Raw genomic sequence first — 18266 nt, 5'->3', positions numbered from 1 at the left:
ATCCAGCCCATACTTCATCAGCTTCTCTATGATGATCTTATGGGAGATAGTGTCAAAAGCCTTTCTCAAGTCAAGGTAGACAATATCTCCCCTTGTCTGAGCTGGTAATTTCATTGTGGAAGGTTTTCATGTTGATCAAGCATGACTTCCCCTTGGTCATGCTGACTGCTCCCAATTACCTTCTTGTCCTTCGCATGCCTGAAATGGTTCCCAGGATTAGCTGTTCTATCACCTTCCCAGGGAACAAGGTGAGGCTGGCTGGTCTATAGTTTCCTGGGTCCTCCTTCTTGCCTTGAAGATAGGATTGACATTTGCTTTCCTCCAGTCCTCAGACACTACTCCAAATCTCCATGAGCATTCAGTCAGGATAATAGAGAGCGGCCTCGCACTCCCTAAATAATATTTTCCACACTCCTAGGGCAGCAACAAACCGCATTTTCTTAAAGGGGACTGTTACAAATGAGAGGAGAGATCTTAGACAAGTCCCTGCCTTTGCCCAGGTTTCTGTCAGTAGACAGCAGCTTTATTGAGGTGGCCAGCACCCCAAAACCCACTCTTGCTCGCAAGTTCTTAATAATGACCAATCAGGTCTATTACAACACGGATTATTTATTGAATAGACACAAGGAAAAGACAGACATGAGACTTTAATGGGCTTACTACACAGGATAAACAAAAACTACTAGCAGGCTCATAAGACAGTGCATGATAATAAAGGTACCTATATTACAGCTAGCAAAGAAATAGCATAGATTAGGAGCCAATGTCACTTATCAACGAATGATAGTGGTGTGCAGAAGTCTCCTAATTTCTCTCAGTCTTAGGGAAGTATCTCGATACCAACATCTCAGCATTGAGGAGAACTCTCCACACACTCAGAGAGGGTATAAGAGATTTCTGATTTTATGAAAATCATAGTGGTCTTTTATAGTTTGTAAAAGTGCTTGTCTGTCAGAATTTTTGCTTATCCTTTCCCATGCATTCAAGGCAGGATGTTTATTTCTGGCTAAGGGTGTTTTCAGCCGAGATATTCATCACAAGACAAACCATCCCACTGACTTAGCCATGGAGGACATAGGTAAGTCTCAGGGGTGAAAGGTCCTGTCACAGGGACTTTGAAGTCCCTTCAAGGATGTCAGAATATCTACTGTTAAATCATCCTCTTTCTGGGCTGGTGCTGAAGGGCTGCATATAGCAAGTTTGGCAGGCTTATTTCATCCCTTTGTTCTCAACTTGTTAGCTTTACAAGTGGGTATGATTTTGTAGGATGACCTGGGAGGCAGTTTTCCAAGTGAGGAAGAAAGAATTTATAAATGGGAATGAATACTTAGGCCCTGAGGTGGTGTCAGTAAGGTTGTTTTCTCTTCCACTCTTATCTCCTTACAGCTGTGGCTAGACTATCTTATCTGTAATTATGATGTTCATTACAGCTCCTCAGTGCAGCTGTGAGGTGGGTTGGTGATTTCCACCATCATCCCATCCCCAGCCTTTTCCTTTCCTTCTTTGAACATGAAGTTTGTGATCTGTTCTCACAGAACTTCCTTTTACTGGACTGTGGCTTTCTGTTCTAAATATGATCCAAATTTGTGCTGTGAGGTATTCCCTCCCCTTTGAAGAGTGGCAAAGAGGAAAATAACAGTTGAGAGTGAATAGCTGTTGGCTGTGATCTTTACATGTGCCGGTAGCAGATCCTATGACTTGTATTTGGTACACAATTTGAACAGATGGAACAAATTGAGCACTCACACTGTGCTCAAGAAGCAGCTGAGTGTCTGTTTGAAGCTGAAAGTTTGAGTATGGTGGGCTTTTTTCCCTTGTAGTAGAATTTCTGGTTGTATCATAGAAATGATTGTCTCAGTGCTCTGCAGTAATCCCAGACAGTTAATCAGTGGGGTGTGTCCCCTTCTGTGGTTTAATGTGCTTTTGGTGAGAGAGGAGGAAGTATGGAGAGTGTATTTCTCTTCTGGATAATGGACTAAATCTCTGCCTGGTTTTAACTCCACAGTAGCCAGTGAGGTTAAATCAGGGCTGAACTCAGCCCCTTCTGTTTTGGTACCATCTATGTCAGGGTGAAATTTCAGCTTTGTTTTGAGGAGGGTGTAAATAAAAGAGTAATTAACATGGTTTAACCCCAGCTGGAAAATAAGCACCACACACCCACTCACTCCCCCCACCTCCACCACCCTGGTGGGATGGAGGAGAGAATCAGATGAGTAAAAGTGAGGAAACTCTTGGTTCGAGATTAAGACAGTTTAATAACTGAGTTTTGATCAGTCTATGGCAGATGGTCGGGCTGTGTTTCCACCCCTGAGACAGTTGGTTCCAGGTATACTGGACACTCCTCCAAGTGAAAGCAAACTGTGGCCTGCAGTCTGCTGCCAGAGGGATTGAGAAAAATGGATTAGCAATATAAATTTTGGCACTATTTGGCTGCCTTTGACTCCAGTTCATATTGAAGTTCCAGCATATCCTGTACAGCAGCACTCAGAGGTGGCATGACTTCATTCAGGCCATGATAATCTCCTGTCAGCCTCCATTCTCCATTAGGCTTTGGCACTGGCCATGCGGTGCTGTTAAAGGGTGAACGGGTCCTGCTGATCACTCCTTGGCTCTTCAGTCAACAAATTAGTTCATGGATGAGAATCAGGGAGTCTCGGCTGGTGTAGTATTGCCACTGCTGTGGTAGCAATTGGTACCTGTTGTTCTTCAACCCTCAGCAACCCCAGAAATAGAACAGTCCTCCAAGAGACAAGGCAAGGTAGACAACTGTTTAATTTCCTCCATCTCCAGGACAGCTGTACTGAAAGCCCACTGGTACTCTTTGGGGTCCTTGAAATCCCCTCTCCTGAGATAGTCTATGCCAAGGATGCACGGAGCCTCTGGCCAGTCACAATGGGGTGCTTTTGCCACTCATTCCCCGTCAGGCTAATCCAGCTTCCAATACAGTCAGCTGTTTGGATCCTCCTGTCACTCCAGAAGTACAAATGGATTCTGTCCCTACATAGCTTGATAGCATTCAGGTACACTGTGCACCAGTGTCTACTAGAGATTTGTACTCCTGTGGGTCTGACGTGCCAGGCCATTGGATTCACACCACACAGTAAACCCAGTTGTCCCTCTCTTCCATCTGGCTGGAGGCAGGGCCCCTCTGTCCTGGTCATAGGATTCTCCATTTACTTTATTTATTTTATTTTATTTTATTTTATTTTATTTTATTTTATTTTATTTTATTTTATTTTTTGTAGAAATGGATTAGAATTCCTTTCCATAGGATCAGAAGTAAGATCAGTCCTTCCACTCTGCCTGGGGAACTGCCCAATTGTGACTTGAGCAGCAACTTTCCTGGAAGAACCCCCATTTGGGACTGTTTATCTTTGCAATTCACATACCTGTGCCTCTAGGGTCGAGGTAGATTTTCCATTCCACTTCCTCATGTCCTCTCCATGGTCCTGCAGGTGAAACCACAGGGTACCCCAAGGTGTGTACCCAGTATATTCTCCCTCTTATGCAAAAGTACACTTAGCTGAGATGTGGGTCCATACAGGTGGGGAGTAGAACATATTCTCTTTGAATTTCTGTAACTCCTGGGACAGTTTTTTCACAGCCTAGACAAGGGAGGAAGAGTGATTTTCTTTGTACTCCTGGAGTTGGTGAGCAACTTCATCCACTGTTGGTGCCTCTTCGTCTCTTCAGGTCATTACTGCCAGTGAGTTGGCATGTGACAATGGTGTGCTCTGTACAAATTTCTGCCACATGGGTTGTGTGCACTCGACTTTGGATCTGTGGGTGACTGCACATTGTTTGAGTCAAATCATCTCTAGCATGACTAATTCCCCCAGGTCCTGGATACCTTTCTCCACTACAGTCTATTTGCCTGAGCAACATATAACATCTTCCTTGAAGGGTTACCTTTCCTTCACACTTGACAGGAGTCACCTCCAGAGGCCAAGGACTTGTGTCCCTTTTCCAATCACCTTCTGTAGAAAGTGATCCCAGCTGCTTGGCTTCCTTCCCTTCTAATTACAAACTGCTAGCCCCATTGTCCCAGCATTGGAGCAGCCAGGTGATAACATGCTCAGCTGGACAAGATCTGAAATCTTTTTTCATATCCTGCAGCTCACTTGGGGATAGGGATTGAGTGGTTACTTCTTGTTCTGCCTCTTCCTCCTGTTCCTGTGATGGCTCTGCTTTGTCCTCCTTTATTAAATGAGATGCCTTTTGTGTCCATTTCTTCTTGTGTATAGGGGCCAACGATACCAACATGGGTTGGTTCTCTGCTTCAGCTTCATCATTCATTGCCAGGGTCTGAGTAGCTGCAGTGCTTGTTGCAGGGTTTGGAGTAGTCACAGTGCCTGTTGTGGGGGTTGGTATAGCCACAGATAGTTGCTTAATCCTAAACAAGATCTGAAGCACATTCAGCATTCCTAGAAATAGGACCAGGACCAGAAATAGCCTTGTTTCAACATCCCAGGGATTTAAAAAAATTTCAAAATTCTCAGACAGTTCTGTAATTAGCCTGGAGGAGAAAGGGAAAATGTAGGAAGATGTCTCCCCCATAGGTCAGTTCTCTGAGGAGAAAAGGCAAAAGGTGTAGTTATTAATCATTCCCAATAGATGATTCCCAAAGTACAGAGGTGATGGCAATGCTGAGTAGACATACCAGCAATTCTATCATATCACAAGCCAGTATTACCAAGTACAACAAAACAAGAAACTTAGCCCAGGCCCCAGAGATGACAAATACCAAAAGAGCAAACACATGCTGCAAGTAAGTAGGTACATAATGTAACTCTGAGAACAAGCACAACAACTCTTTGAGAAAATAAATAAGCATTGTGACCAGTGACTATTAAACCAATACAATAAAAGCTTATAACAAATTTGTTTTAACATGCTCTGGTCAAATCTGTCATTATCTCAACCCTTTGTGCCCCACATCAGGCACCAAAAAGGCCTGTCAATTCCAGCCGGCAACTAAGTACCACAAATATGATCGCTTACTCCCCCCCACCTCTCCGGGGAGGAGAATTGGAAAAAAAGTTAAAAACTCATGTGTTGAGATAAGAACAGTTTAATAATTGAAACAAAGTAAAAAAAAAAAAAAAAAAAAAAAATTGTACTGAAAATGAGAAAGGGAGAGGAATAAAATCCAAGGAAAACAAATGATGCACGATACAGGTGTTCACCACCCGCTAACTGATGCCCAGCCCGTCCCTGAGCAGCAAACCCACCTTCTGGATAATTCCCCTCAGTTTATATACTGGGCATGACGTTCTGTGGTGTGGAATATCCCTTTGGCCAGTTCAGGTCAGCTGTCCCAGCCATGCTCCCTCCTGGCTTCTTGTGCAGCTCCTCTCTGGCAGAGCCTGAGACACTGAAAAGCCCTTGACTCAGGGTAAGCAATGCTCAGCAACAACAAAAACATCAGTGTGTTATCAGCATTAGTCTGTACTGAATCCAAACCACAGCACTGTCAGCTACTAGGAAGAAAATTAACTCTATTCCAGCTTAAACCAGGACACTGCTTCAGCCATAGTCATACTTTATATTAAAAAAATTAATTATTATTGTTTCTTCCTACTGAAATTTGTTTTAAAGACCATTTTCTCATTTGATTATTCTATCTTCCTCACACCTTCCTGAACTCTTTAGGACTTCAGCATGCATTTGACAGTGACTGGGAAGCTGGGAAAATCACTTACAACAATTATAAAAACGGATCTGATGATGCTGTTCTGGCTTACAAACTCTTGGTGCAAACAGGCAACCGAGCAAAGCCCATTGACATCAGCCAGGTACTGTATCAGAGTCCATAGTGGTTTATACAGGAATGCACAATCCCATCAGGAGTTGGGGAGATGCAAGAAAAATGCCATAGCGCCTTTTTTCATCTTGATGAATTGAAATTTCTGAGTTGTACCTAATTGCGTAGCCTCACTGACTTTGCTCGGGCTGCATGCTAGCTGCAGAATCTTGCCTGTGTTGAGAAGTATTTAAAATCAATACCAGGAATGCCTGTCCTTTGTGATTATTGGCTGGCATGGGTTAAATGCTGTTCCTGTCTTATACACACATGCACACACAGTTTCCTCTGCAATTGGTATGGAAGATGCTACTCTGCATCCTTAGGTAGGTGGAGACTGGTCCTATGCAAGACCTAAAGCCAATTTAGCCTTGTTGTCCTAAGTGGCATCATTCCTGATTTGAATCAGATTATTTTATAGGGATGACTTTTGCTCAGCCTTCTGCTGCGGCTTTGAATCTAGCATTCGCAATTATTTGGTTAGTTCCTACCAATTTATTCAAAATACACATTTTAAAGAAAGATGTTTACAAATGATAGTGAATGGAAGGGGACTGAAATAACTATATGCTGTATAATATTATTGTACTGTCATTACTAAATATAGATATACTGTAGTAGAACTGAGAATGGCAGTTGGTTGAGCTGCCTAAATAAAATGCATCTTAGCTTCTTTCACAAGGTTATCACAGCATATGACTGCTTTTTCTGCTTTTCAGTATCACATAGGTAGGTGAAATATGCTGGGTTTGACTCCTTATGCCAAAATTTTATTTTAATCCTCTTAAGAAAAAATTGTGCGGTAACCTAGTTTCTTCTCTCCTAGAATCATCGACTCAGTCCTTTCAGGCAGAAAATAGTCTCTCTAGTGAGTTTCTCAGTAGATCTGCTTATTTTCATTTTTTACTGACATTAAAGGTGACAAATTTATGGATTACACTGTTCAGTTACTATGGTGTGTAAAACACATTGCTATATGGCAGCATGCAGCATGCTGTCAGGTTTGAATGATGCTTTAGCTATGAATTCAGCAAAGGTGAGGAGCCAAAGGGAAAACCTTTAATGAGATTTTGTTTAGCAGTGTCTGCCACATACTCTGCAGAACAAATGTGATTGTACTACAGCTGTTGATACAATTTCCTGTGCCTGGGAGGAAAAAAGTGTGGTGCACCCACAAGGGCTGAGTACTGTACCATACAATTCCAAAGACAGCTTGAAGACATACAGTTGTTGCATATCCTGTGTATTAATTGAATCCAGATCCTTGGAATCTAGGTGTGGGGTTTTTTTTGGGGGGGGGGGAAAGGTTGACTTTTTATTAACTGCTGTCACTGCTGTTCTTCATTTCATTAAAAGGATCTGAAACTGGAGCCAAGTCAGTGTTTTAAATAAACAAATCAATCAAAGAAACCCCACAGTAATACCTTTAATCCAGAGTTCTCTGTCAGAGCTCTAGCTGTGCAGTATTTGGCTGAAGAACCCTAGAAGAATACTACTGCTTTTTACCCCATAGATAAATTTGCCAACAGTGACCCAAATAACACAGTGCACTTGTCTGGGTTTTTTTTTTGCACTGGGCATTTTCTGAAATACATGGATCATGGGAGACAAGTGTTAGAAAAGTTTATACAGATGTTGTTTTAATTTTTATAGCTCTCCATTTACTGGGTGGCATTTTCTTCAATGTTAATAACAGAGGTTAACTGCACACGGGCATGTATAGGCACTCTTGCCAAGTTTTTTTCCCCTTACTTTAAAATACATTTCTTCAATTCTGCTGTTTTTCACCCTCGGTTACAGACAGTTTTTTTGAATTTGTATTTAAATCATTCAGTTTGTTCTGGAACCATCTGCTGATTTAGGGGGTATTATAAAAATTATATAAATATTAGTTTATAAATAACCACTTTCCACTGTTGCTGTAGTTGTTTAGATTTTTCTTCATTCTCAAACAATAGTTTTCTGGTAAGTCACTTCAAGTGAAAGTTAATGCTATTTGTCTTTTTCTTTCCCCCCTCCTATATGTGTGTTGCATCTCCAGGCTTTTTGTATTAAGCTTTGCAGCAAGAGCCCTGAAAGCAAAACTCATTCTGAACGGCTTCTAATTTTTGCATTTTGCAGTTGACTAAACAACGTTTGGTGGATGCAGATGGAATCATTAACCCAAATGCTTTTTACATCTACCTGACAGCCTGGGTTAGTAATGACCCTGTGGCCTATGCTGCCTCACAAGCCAACATCCGGCCTCCCCACCCAGAATGGGTCCATGACAAAGCAGACTATATGCCAGAAACAAGGCTGAGAAGTAAGTAACATTTTATCTTAATGTCTTACAGTTTATATAGGTGGTCTCACCCTTCCTTTAAGACCTAGTAACTACAGTTGGGTGATGCTGTATAGGGCTCAGAAGCATAAACAGAACAATATATTGTGTTACTCTGTAGACTCAGGACACAAGTGCAGTTGTTGAATCTAGTGTAATGTGGCACCACTGAAGGGTTTTATCATGTTGAAAAATGAGTTTATAACAGTTTCCAGCAAAGTTCTACGAACTTATAAGCATTGCTCCTAATGTCACTTGATAGTTCTGTATGTGAGAGAAACCTGGAGATTGCATTAAATTCCTGAATTTCATCATGTTTATCCTCAATTTTTTATATGTAAGGAAATTTCATCTAGTTAGCTCATATGTATAAGATACCAACACCAATATGGTACAAGAGCTATTTTGGGGAAGAGTCTGTGTGAGTGGGTGCTCTCCTTCTGTCCCTCCCACTCTGTGCTGTTCACTGTTTTGCATCCTGAGCAGCAATGTTGGTTCGCCTTACTTCACTTCAGTAATTTATTGGGAGGATTGCTAGTTGGACACCAGTGGGGAATGGGAGAGTACATGTGGGGGAGGACTGGTGCTCTTGAAAATGTGATTTCGTAACAAGCTAACTGTGCTTCAATGTATCCAAACCCTAGGACAGGTATTCAGTACAAAGCTGGTGAAGATTGCATACATATATTGAAATCTGTAGTTGTTAAATGATATAGAATTGTTTGGGGACTTGATAAAGGCTGTGTTTATCACAAATATAGTAATTTCCTTTATTTAGAGTGTTTTAAGTGTCAGTTGTTCCAAAGATGCAAACATTTAAATTCAACACCTTTAAGCATTCTGCTATAGAGAACAAGTGTCTTGTTAACAATGCTGTCTGTGTATCTCCTTCCCAAACATGTTAAAACATCGCTATACTTTTCCTAGTTCCAGCAGCTGAGCCCATAGAATATGCTCAGTTTCCTTTCTACCTCAATGGATTGCGTGAAACTTCTGACTTTGTGGAAGCTATCAAGAAAGTGAGAGCTATCTGTAATAACTATGCTGGTATGGGGATTGCCAGCTACCCAAATGGTTATCCATTTCTATTTTGGGAGCAGTATATTGGACTTCGTCACTGGCTCCTTTTATCCATTAGTGTGGTTTTGGTTTGCACGTTTCTGGTGTGTGCCCTCTTCCTCCTGAACCCTTGGACATCTGGCATCATTGTAAGTTTATTATAAGGGTCGTTGTTGAAGTCAAATTCCTTTCAGCATAGCTCTTTCTATAATCAGGAAGGTTTTGTTTATGTCTGGGCATCTAATAGAGTATGTATATTGCATCATTAATTATATATTTATTCAGCTTTAGGGGGTAGAGTTCATGCTAAAGATACAAACCTTTATAACCTTTGTCCACCTTAACCTTTGTCCTTTGTCCACCTTTTTGCAACTTTAAAGGTTTTGTTATAAGGATACATGAATTTTTACCTTTGTTCAGATGCCCATTAACATGAAAAATAAAGACACTTAGGAAAATTTAGAATGTTATTAAATATTAATGTTATTTCTATTTAGTTTTTCCTTCCTTCTGTTTATCAATGTTATTTTTCAAGGCAGTTGCTTGTGACTAACTTGCCTGTAAATTTTCCCACTGGTTTCTGAATGCAGTCTTTCTGGAAAGACTGAAATGGTTAGGTTGTACAGTACACACTGAGAATAGAGTGTAACTGGGCTATTGAGGAAAAACAGTTATAAAATTATAAATTAAAGAGAATACTCCTCCAAGCTTTCTGCAAGGTACCATAAGCCTCATATTAAACATTCAAGTTAAATTGGATTATGATGTTCCTATGTTTAAATTCCATAAACTGTTATATGGTTAATGTGTATGGTTTCATAAATGTTGTGTGGCTTAGAAAAATGTAAAACAGTTGCTAGTTTTTGTATTATACATTTATATAGCAAGTATGTTAAAAGTTAAATGTTTAGTCTAGAATATTTTTCATAGCACTGAATCAAGCAATTTATGTTATTTTTCTTGATTCATTAGCTTATGAAATAATTTATAGTGCATACTTTTATCCCTTGGAAAGGTGGTTTATTTTCAGTCTGACATTGCTTTTTAAGTTTGTCTCTTTTTCCTGCTTTGCTTTAGAAACTTTGAAGTTTATTTCATGGATTTCCTCCCTTCCCTTATTATTTTTTACAAGGTAGATGAAAGAAAAAGAAAAGCTTTCCCTTGTATTTATCTATTTGCATTGTCCATATAAATCCCTTCAAGTATCTTTAATGCTCAAAGGCCCCCTGTAACCTAAGACTCATCAGCTAATTATGACATTCACCCTCTTCTGGGCTTTAAACCTATTCTGGAGTCATCCTCACTTACATTTGGAGTACTACAAAAAGAATTCCAATGCAGTTATTTGAAAATTAGTTTTTCTAAAAGGTTTTTCAGAGAAACAGGTGAAAAAGAGAAAAATTATATTCCAGTGAATATCCATGAGAAGGAAGAAAAAAATTATTTTTCAAATCACACTGATAAATTGTTACCAATAGAAAAGTGATGCTTGATCTCTTAAATGGTTCTTGGAATAATAATTTAAACTGACTCTTTAGAGGGTCATTTCCATTGAGCACAATGAAACAAAGAAAAATGGCTTGTCTTTGGGGGTAGGAGAAGGAATGATATGAGGAATATATTTTATAGTCCCCATGTTGTTTTGTAATATCCTTCTTCTTCATTTGTCTAGAGTATGAGAAGTTACTAATGGCTGTTTGAAATCATCTAGGTGGTGGTGCTGGCTCTGATGACTGTGGAGCTGTTTGGCATGATGGGTCTAATTGGAATAAAGCTGAGTGCAGTGCCTGTGGTTATCCTGGTTGCTTCTGTTGGCATTGGTGTGGAATTCACTGTTCATATTGCTTTGGTATGTAAAACTAGAAAACATTTTCAAAGTATTTTAAAATAAAATGGTAACTGTTATTATTCCAAATCCTTACTTAAACTCCGAAGTCAATGGCATGATTTTCAGAAAAGTATCAGTCATAAACTTTGCACAAAGTTTTTTGTGCCATTTGGATTGTCATAGTAGAGTACATCTGATCTGAAGAAATTGTTCCTAACTGTTGAGTCAGTCTCCTAGAAGATAAGAAGGACCAGATAACAATATTTTAATATTAATAATGCTTTTTGAAGACTGTGATTAATTAAGATCATGGGTAAATGTATCTGGTTGTGTGAGACATACAAATACATAAAGCAGAGCTCTTAAAATTTATTATTTAAGCCATACTCATTTATCATCTGCAGCCTCGCTGTTGTTCACTCTCAGTGCTATGTAGTTTTTTATGCCCATTTTGTGTGTAGATTGTGTATCTTGTGGTAAAGAAACCTTCAAAGGGAGATATTCAAAATGATATGTCATTTAATCTCTGGAACACTAAAATTTGAGTGATTTTAATTTTTCATGGGAAAAATCACCTTCTTTTCAAAACCCAGCAGCTATTAATAATGAGCTCAAATGTGCAATCTGTAGGGAAAGAGTATTCCAATGTAATAAAGAGAAGCAGAGAGGAATAAATGTTTGAATGTTTTATAGAAACATTTTCAACAGTTTCAAAGTTAGGTGTTCAAATCTAGAGCGCACCTAATCATCCAACTTAGTCAACCTGATGTACAGAAGTGCAGAAAAATGACAGTTTTCTTGCAAGGGAGCCATTTTGGATGTTCGTTATGAAAAACTCATCCTGCTTTATTTGGTGACCAAGACTGGATGGAATAAAAGGCTATTTTTCTGTATTCATATTTGACACTGGAAGTGCTGATCTATGCAATGTTAAGGATAAGTTTAGACCAAGGCCTGATTCCTATTTTCTGCCAATTAAGCAATTTTTACACTAAATTGGAGTTTTTAGATATTTTCTTAGAAATTAGGGAATTTCAGAATTTAAATATTAATATACTACAAATGAAAAGCTTCCCATGTTTTAAAACATTTTCCATTTATCTGTTCTTAGTGGTGTTATATCTCAGAATTCTCAACATTAAATAGGGAAAGGTCTCTTCACACACTCAACATAAATCATTTTTCTATAAGACTATTCTAATCCATTTTTCAGAAGAATGCTATTTTAAGAATATCATTGTCTTCATTGATTTGAATCTTACCATATTAAAAAGTAAGAATGGGTGAGTTTAGTCAATATAATATCATTTCAAGAAAAAGATGTTTGGAGCCTACTATAATCTCTGGTATATTAGTATCAGCAATCAAAAAAGAAATGAAAGGAGGGGAATTGAAAATGGGGTGAGAGATGGAGAGATTGGATGGAGATTTAACAGAACTTTTAGACTCAGCAGGAGGATGGGTAGACTATTGAGAGGATCTGGTAACAGTGAAAAGGAGCTGATAAAAGGAATCCAAGCACACTGGTGATGGCCAAATATTTGGAACATAGCAGGGGAGGGACTTGAACCCACCCCAATACTGAGTGAGACTCGAATCCACTACAGTATTTACACCAAATCTGCTCAGGGAGTTTTAACACTTACCCTTTGATGCCTCCCACCTGAAAGATGCCAGCTGAAATCACTTCCTGCTGGCAGTTGGATGTTTGAAGATGAGAGGACCCAAAAGTGGTAGCCTAGGGTCCAATCTGGGTCTCCAAACTGTTAATACTTTTCTACCCTAGGTATCTTATAGAAGTCTCTGGCTTTAAATCTGGAAAGGTAGTTTATTTTAGTGGTACAGCAGTAGAAACAGCTCAAGCTGGGTGCCTCCAGAGAGAGACCCTGAACAAAGAAATACCTGGGCTATTATACCCTTATGGTCTAAGTTTCCCAGCCCTCACATGACAGTTTGGTCCAATAATATAATTTTTAGGTCTGGGGTCTTCTTGTTCTTCATTGGTTCTCTTAATTGTTTCTAGGCGGGTTATTTCTTCTCTTATCTGTGAGGTTGCAGCTTCTGCTGAAGGGGGAGTGGCCTTCCTTACTTCCTTATCTTTCATCGTGAACTGGCTCTGTGGCCTCCTTTTACTAAACTAGGTAAAAGTTCAGGGTATCTAGGCTTCCAGCCTAAGGCTTCAGAAAATTTATCTATTAATGCTAAGCAAGTTATACTAAAAAAATCCTCTAAAGATCATTAAGTCCAACTTCCCTTCCATGGACAGAGACTTCTTTCACTAGATTAGGTTGCTAAAAGTCCATTCCAACCTGACCTTGAAAACTTCCCATGATGGGGCATGCACAACTTCTCTGAGCAACCTGTTCCAGTGTCTCATCACCCTCATCATAAAGCATTTTTCCTTATATATAATCCAGATCTACCCTCTTTCAGTTTAAAACGCTTGCCCCTTGTCCTGTCACAACAGACCTTGGTAGAAAGTCTCTCTTCATCTTGCTTATAAGCCCCCTTTATATACTGAAAGGCCACAATAAGACCTCCCTGGAAGCTTCTGTTTTCCAGGCTGAACAACCCCAACTCTCAGCCTGTCTTCATCAGAAAGGCATTTCAACCCTCAGACCATATTTGTGGTCCTCTTCTGGACCTACTTTAACGGGTCCATGACTTTCCTGTGCTGGAGACCCTAGAGCTGGATGCAATACTCCAGGTGGGGTCTATCAAGAACAGAGTAGAGAGGCAAAATCACCACCCTCGACCTGCTGGCCATGCCTCTTGATATAGCCCAGGATATGATTTGGTTTCTGGGCTGCAAGTGCACATTGCCAGTACATATCTAATTTTTCACCTACCAGTGTCCCTAAGTCCTTCTCTACAGGACTGTTCTCAATCCATTCATCCTTCGGGCTGTATCAGTATTGGGGATTACCCTAACCCAGGTGAAACACCATGCATTAATATTTAGAGGGTTTGTAGAATTTCTTTTCAAGGTTAACGGAGAAACACTCTAGATCACAAATTGTAACTAAAACACAATCCAGAATTGTATGAATAGTCACACTCTCTTTCTCTCTTAATGCTGTTTCACACTTTCTTTTCTGCCATGGAGCATTAAAGGAAAAGTATGCACTATAATCACATTTCAGCAGTGTTCTAAAACATAATGCTATCATCATTGCATATAAACTCTTTAAAAATATACTTCTGTCAAAAAGACTGATTGAATTCTATGTGCACTACAAAAATAAATTTTCACATAAATTATATGGCATAATTTTATCTTTGTAACCGAAGTGACACAAACCTACCAAAATAGACAGTTGATGAGACCCAGCTTGAATATTTTTTTCTTTTAAGTCCTTATGCTAAAAGGCATGATGAGCCTTTAATGTGTTATATACTCTTTCCTATTTAGCATTAGTAAGCATTCTATACAAATAAAAATGTCTTTAAAAGGAAAAACATAGCTGTCATAGTGTTTCCAATAGAAATAAGGTCCCTGCATTTTGTTTGGTATAAACTGCCATGACAAATACTGTAAGAAAACATTCTTATGATACAAAAATATAAATATCATTCACAATTAAAAAGGTTTTTAAAATCCCCAAAGCAAACCAAAATAAATGTTGTCAGCCACCAAGTTCTCTCTTTGTCAATGTGACTATTGAAGTGTGAAGCAGCAGACAGGTCACCTGCAGATGATATGCAGGATAAGGAATCGGGCGGGGCAGAAAAATGATGGAGAAAGATGAAGAGAGAGAGAATGAGAACTTTTGTTCTAGTATTTTAAGTTAAGGTTCTCCATCCTCATGGTTTGGTTTCAAACAGAACACAGAGATTGAAGCAATTGTTCAGGCCCTTCACTTGCAGCAATCCCTCTTTGGACTAAAACATAACCAAAAAAAGCTAAATTATTTTCACAAAGAGATCCCAATGTAGCTGTTTTAATTAAAAGTGCCAATGCAGCATGGGAAAACCAATCAAAACAACAGAGGAAAAGTGTCACTCAATAGTCCTGGATACAACAGAAAGTAATTTATATTTAATAAGTAAAAATAGAGGGGTTATTTTAAATTCTTCCATTTGATTTTTCTCACTTCCTATTAACTTCTTTCCTGCCATTAAAATAAGGTGACAAAGGTTAATGCTTTGAATGCTATAAGGAGACAGCTGAGCTGTGGCTTACCAAGAAAAAAATAGATTATTTAGCTTCTAATGCCACTCAGTTAACAGTATCAATATCAAAATAAGGCATACGCTCTTTGAATTTCTAAAACCACCAGCACCTCTCAATGTTCAGCACATTTTGAAGTGAAAAAAGAATTATTATAGTCTTTGCATACACTTGGCACCTTTTATGAAAAATGTCAAAACACTTTTGCAAACAGTAATTAAGCCTTGCAATTCTCCTGGGAAGTAGATAAGTACAATTATGCCCATTTTATTGACTGAGAAACTAAGGCACAGGGCAGCTGCATGACTTGACCAAAATCACGTGTACCAAGTCATTAATCGAGTGGGAAACTGAACCACACTCCCAAACTCAGACTTCCTGTCTTCTATTTTATCTTGGCCCTTTGATAATGGTAGTCTATGGTACATGTTAGTTAACACCAGTGCAGTTTTCACTAGTGCCTATTAACAGGGAAAGGCAGACTCACACCAGCATCAGTGGGTTCATAAGCCCATTAAGGGTTACCATACAGTAAAAGAGAAACTACAGTACACTGGGAACATACACACACTGACAGGTACACTTTGAGATGCACACATCAATACACACAGCAAAACAAAACCTGCACACAGCTAAAATTATTTAAATCTCTAAGACTGACATATTTACTTCATATCTGCTTATTTTTAAAAAATATTGTGCATAACGCATTTTAAAATTAACAGTAACATTTCATACTACCACAGTTTGTGATATGCAAATTTAAAATATTTTAAACAAAGATGTACCTTTACAGAAAAAATACTATTACATAAGCAATATTTGCATTGAATTGTGCAAGTAAATCAAACAATATTTAAGCAGCAGAAACTTAAGCTGAAATTTAGAACTAGATAAAATTGTGGCAAAGAGATGAAAGTACAATAAGTACAGAGCAAACCCAATATTGTCCTCACTCTATTAAGTGGAGGCAAATGAGTCCAGATTATACTGCTTTACAGTGTTCTTTTGTATATTGCATATGCATACCTCTTTAAATATTTATAGAAATATTTTACAAAATAATACAATAGGTTGCAGTAACACTGAATTGTTGTCCTGATGCAGCATGTCCTTTCTCACAACTTTGAGCAGTACTTCTCTTCAAGCAGTTCTGGAAATACAGCTTTCCATCTTTGGCCTCTTCTTTGCTTCAGTTATTACCCTTTACAAATACAGAGGAAAAAATAAAAACATTAATTAAAGTTCAAGAAAATGAAAGAAATCAAGCTAATCCAACACTCATTTTGTGATTCTTGTGGTCACAGTTAGCAGTGAGGCGTGATGTTTCTCTTTTTCCAGTCACTGGGGACTTTGCCTGACTGCCATGGCTTTTCAAATATGTGTGGCTTGACAACTACATCGGTTAATTCCCTAAGGACCCTGGGATGCATCTCACCGGGTCCCATGGACTTGTATATGTTCAGGTTCCTCAGGTGGTCTCGAACCTGATCCTCTCCTGCAATAGGTAGGACTTCCTTCCTTCCTTCAGTCGCTGCCTTGAGATTCAGAGACTTGAGAGATCTGGGAAGAGAGATTGCCATTGAAAACGGAAGCAAAAAAGTTGTTGAGGACCTCAGCCTCCTCCATGTAGATTGTCAGCAGATCCCCTATTTATCAGGGAGGATACAATTTATTTTTCCTTCCTTTTCTGACTAACATACCTGTAGAAGCCCTTATTATTATTCTTCACATCCCTTGCCAAATTTAGCTCCAGCTGTGCTGTATTCCTGATCCCATCCCTACATATCTGGGCAGTGTCCCTATATTCTTCCCGGGATGTGTGCCCCTGCTTCCACTGCCCGTGCATTTCCCTCTTGTGTTTCAGTTTGACGAGGAGGTCCTTACTCAGACATGCCTTACTCCTGCCTCCCTTGCCTGATTTCTTGCACGTGGGAAATGATAGTTCTTGTGTCTTTAAATAGCTTCCAGCTCTGTTCCGCTCTTTTATCCCTGAGAACAGTTTCCCAGGGGGGTCCCATCCACCAGTCCCTTGAACAACTGAAAAAAATCCAAACATTAATTAAAGTTCAAGAAAAAGAATCAAATCAAGCTAATCCAACATTCATGTCATGATTCTTGTGGTTACAGTTAGCAGTCAGGCAATGTGGACTTTTCTTCCATCAGTCATGGACTTCTTGGTAACGAAATCCTGATGCAAATCAAAAAAGATTTAGATGCCTTGATTTCCAAATGCCACAAATTCAGTCAAAACCAATGGAAACTTCAAAGAGGAAAAAGCTGTACCTGATACTGGACACAGTTAAGATTGTCTGTTGTAGTGCTAGGTTTCGTTTAGCAAGCTGCAGCTTTCCCTGAGAGCTCAGCGGAGCTGCTTGAGGCAGGACAGCCATTCTGTCCTCCTGTAGTCCTTTTCAGATGGCTCCACACTCTTGTTCTGGCAGCTATCAGCTCTACAACACAGTGACGGCAAAGGAGGCGAGAAGGGTCTCTCCATAAGGGTTTCAGAGGACCTTTAATGGTTACATCTTGTCCTGGAGACCCCCAGAGGCAGAGAGACATTGTCATCCAGGAGCAGGGGGGCTTTGTCAGATCGCAGGGGCAGTACGTGAGCAGATTTGGGGTACAGGAACCAATAGGGAGGACCCGAGGGAGTGGCCAGGACTAGGGGCAGGGGAAAGCGGGGGGGGGGGGGAACAATATGGGATCAGAAAAGCAGTGGGTAAACAGATCACCACATCTCCCCTTTTCATATCAAATTGAAAAGAGAAGGGCATAATTTTTATACAACAGAAAAAATGGCAAAACAATGCAAAATAGTTAAATTTAAAATGATGAGGCAGCTGGTTGTTGTTGACTTTGGAGATCGGTGCTGGTTGAGTTCTCACACAGCAGATGCTTTTGTAGCTTATCGTGTTCTTTCTTCTGCTGAGTCTGCTAGGATGGCATCTTTTTGGTTGCTACTCCCTCGCTTTCAGTCTAGGTGGCATGATTCATAAATTCTTTGGAGTTTCTATGTGTCATCCCATCAGCCTTATCTTCTTCCTTGGCTCCATTCCATCTCTGCTCCCTCCATAAATTC

General features: G+C 39.5%; 1 protein-coding gene across 4 annotated transcripts in view; it reads left to right on the top strand.

Annotated features, from left to right (window-relative positions):
- LOC138102783 (protein patched homolog 1-like) overlaps positions 1-18266 on the top strand; it is a 260383-nt gene that overhangs the window by 162387 nt on the left and 79730 nt on the right. For 3 of the 4 annotated variants that reach the window (XM_069000532.1, XM_069000534.1, XM_069000533.1), the window contains exons 16-19: positions 5653-5795; positions 7925-8108; positions 9054-9334; positions 10897-11034. In XM_069000532.1, coding sequence (XP_068856633.1) covers positions 5653-5795; positions 7925-8108; positions 9054-9334; positions 10897-11034 — 746 coding nt within the window. The remainder of the gene's footprint in view (positions 1-5652; positions 5796-7924; positions 8109-9053; positions 9335-10896; positions 11035-18266) is intronic. The other variant, XM_069000535.1, reaches the window with a different exon arrangement.

This window comes from Aphelocoma coerulescens (assembly GCF_041296385.1).
Source record: "Aphelocoma coerulescens isolate FSJ_1873_10779 chromosome W unlocalized genomic scaffold, UR_Acoe_1.0 ChrW_unloc_scaf_1, whole genome shotgun sequence".
Lineage (NCBI taxonomy): Eukaryota > Metazoa > Chordata > Aves > Passeriformes > Corvidae > Aphelocoma > Aphelocoma coerulescens.
Note: the sequence above shows the minus strand (reverse complement) of the source record. Positions and strands in the feature narration are given on the sequence as shown.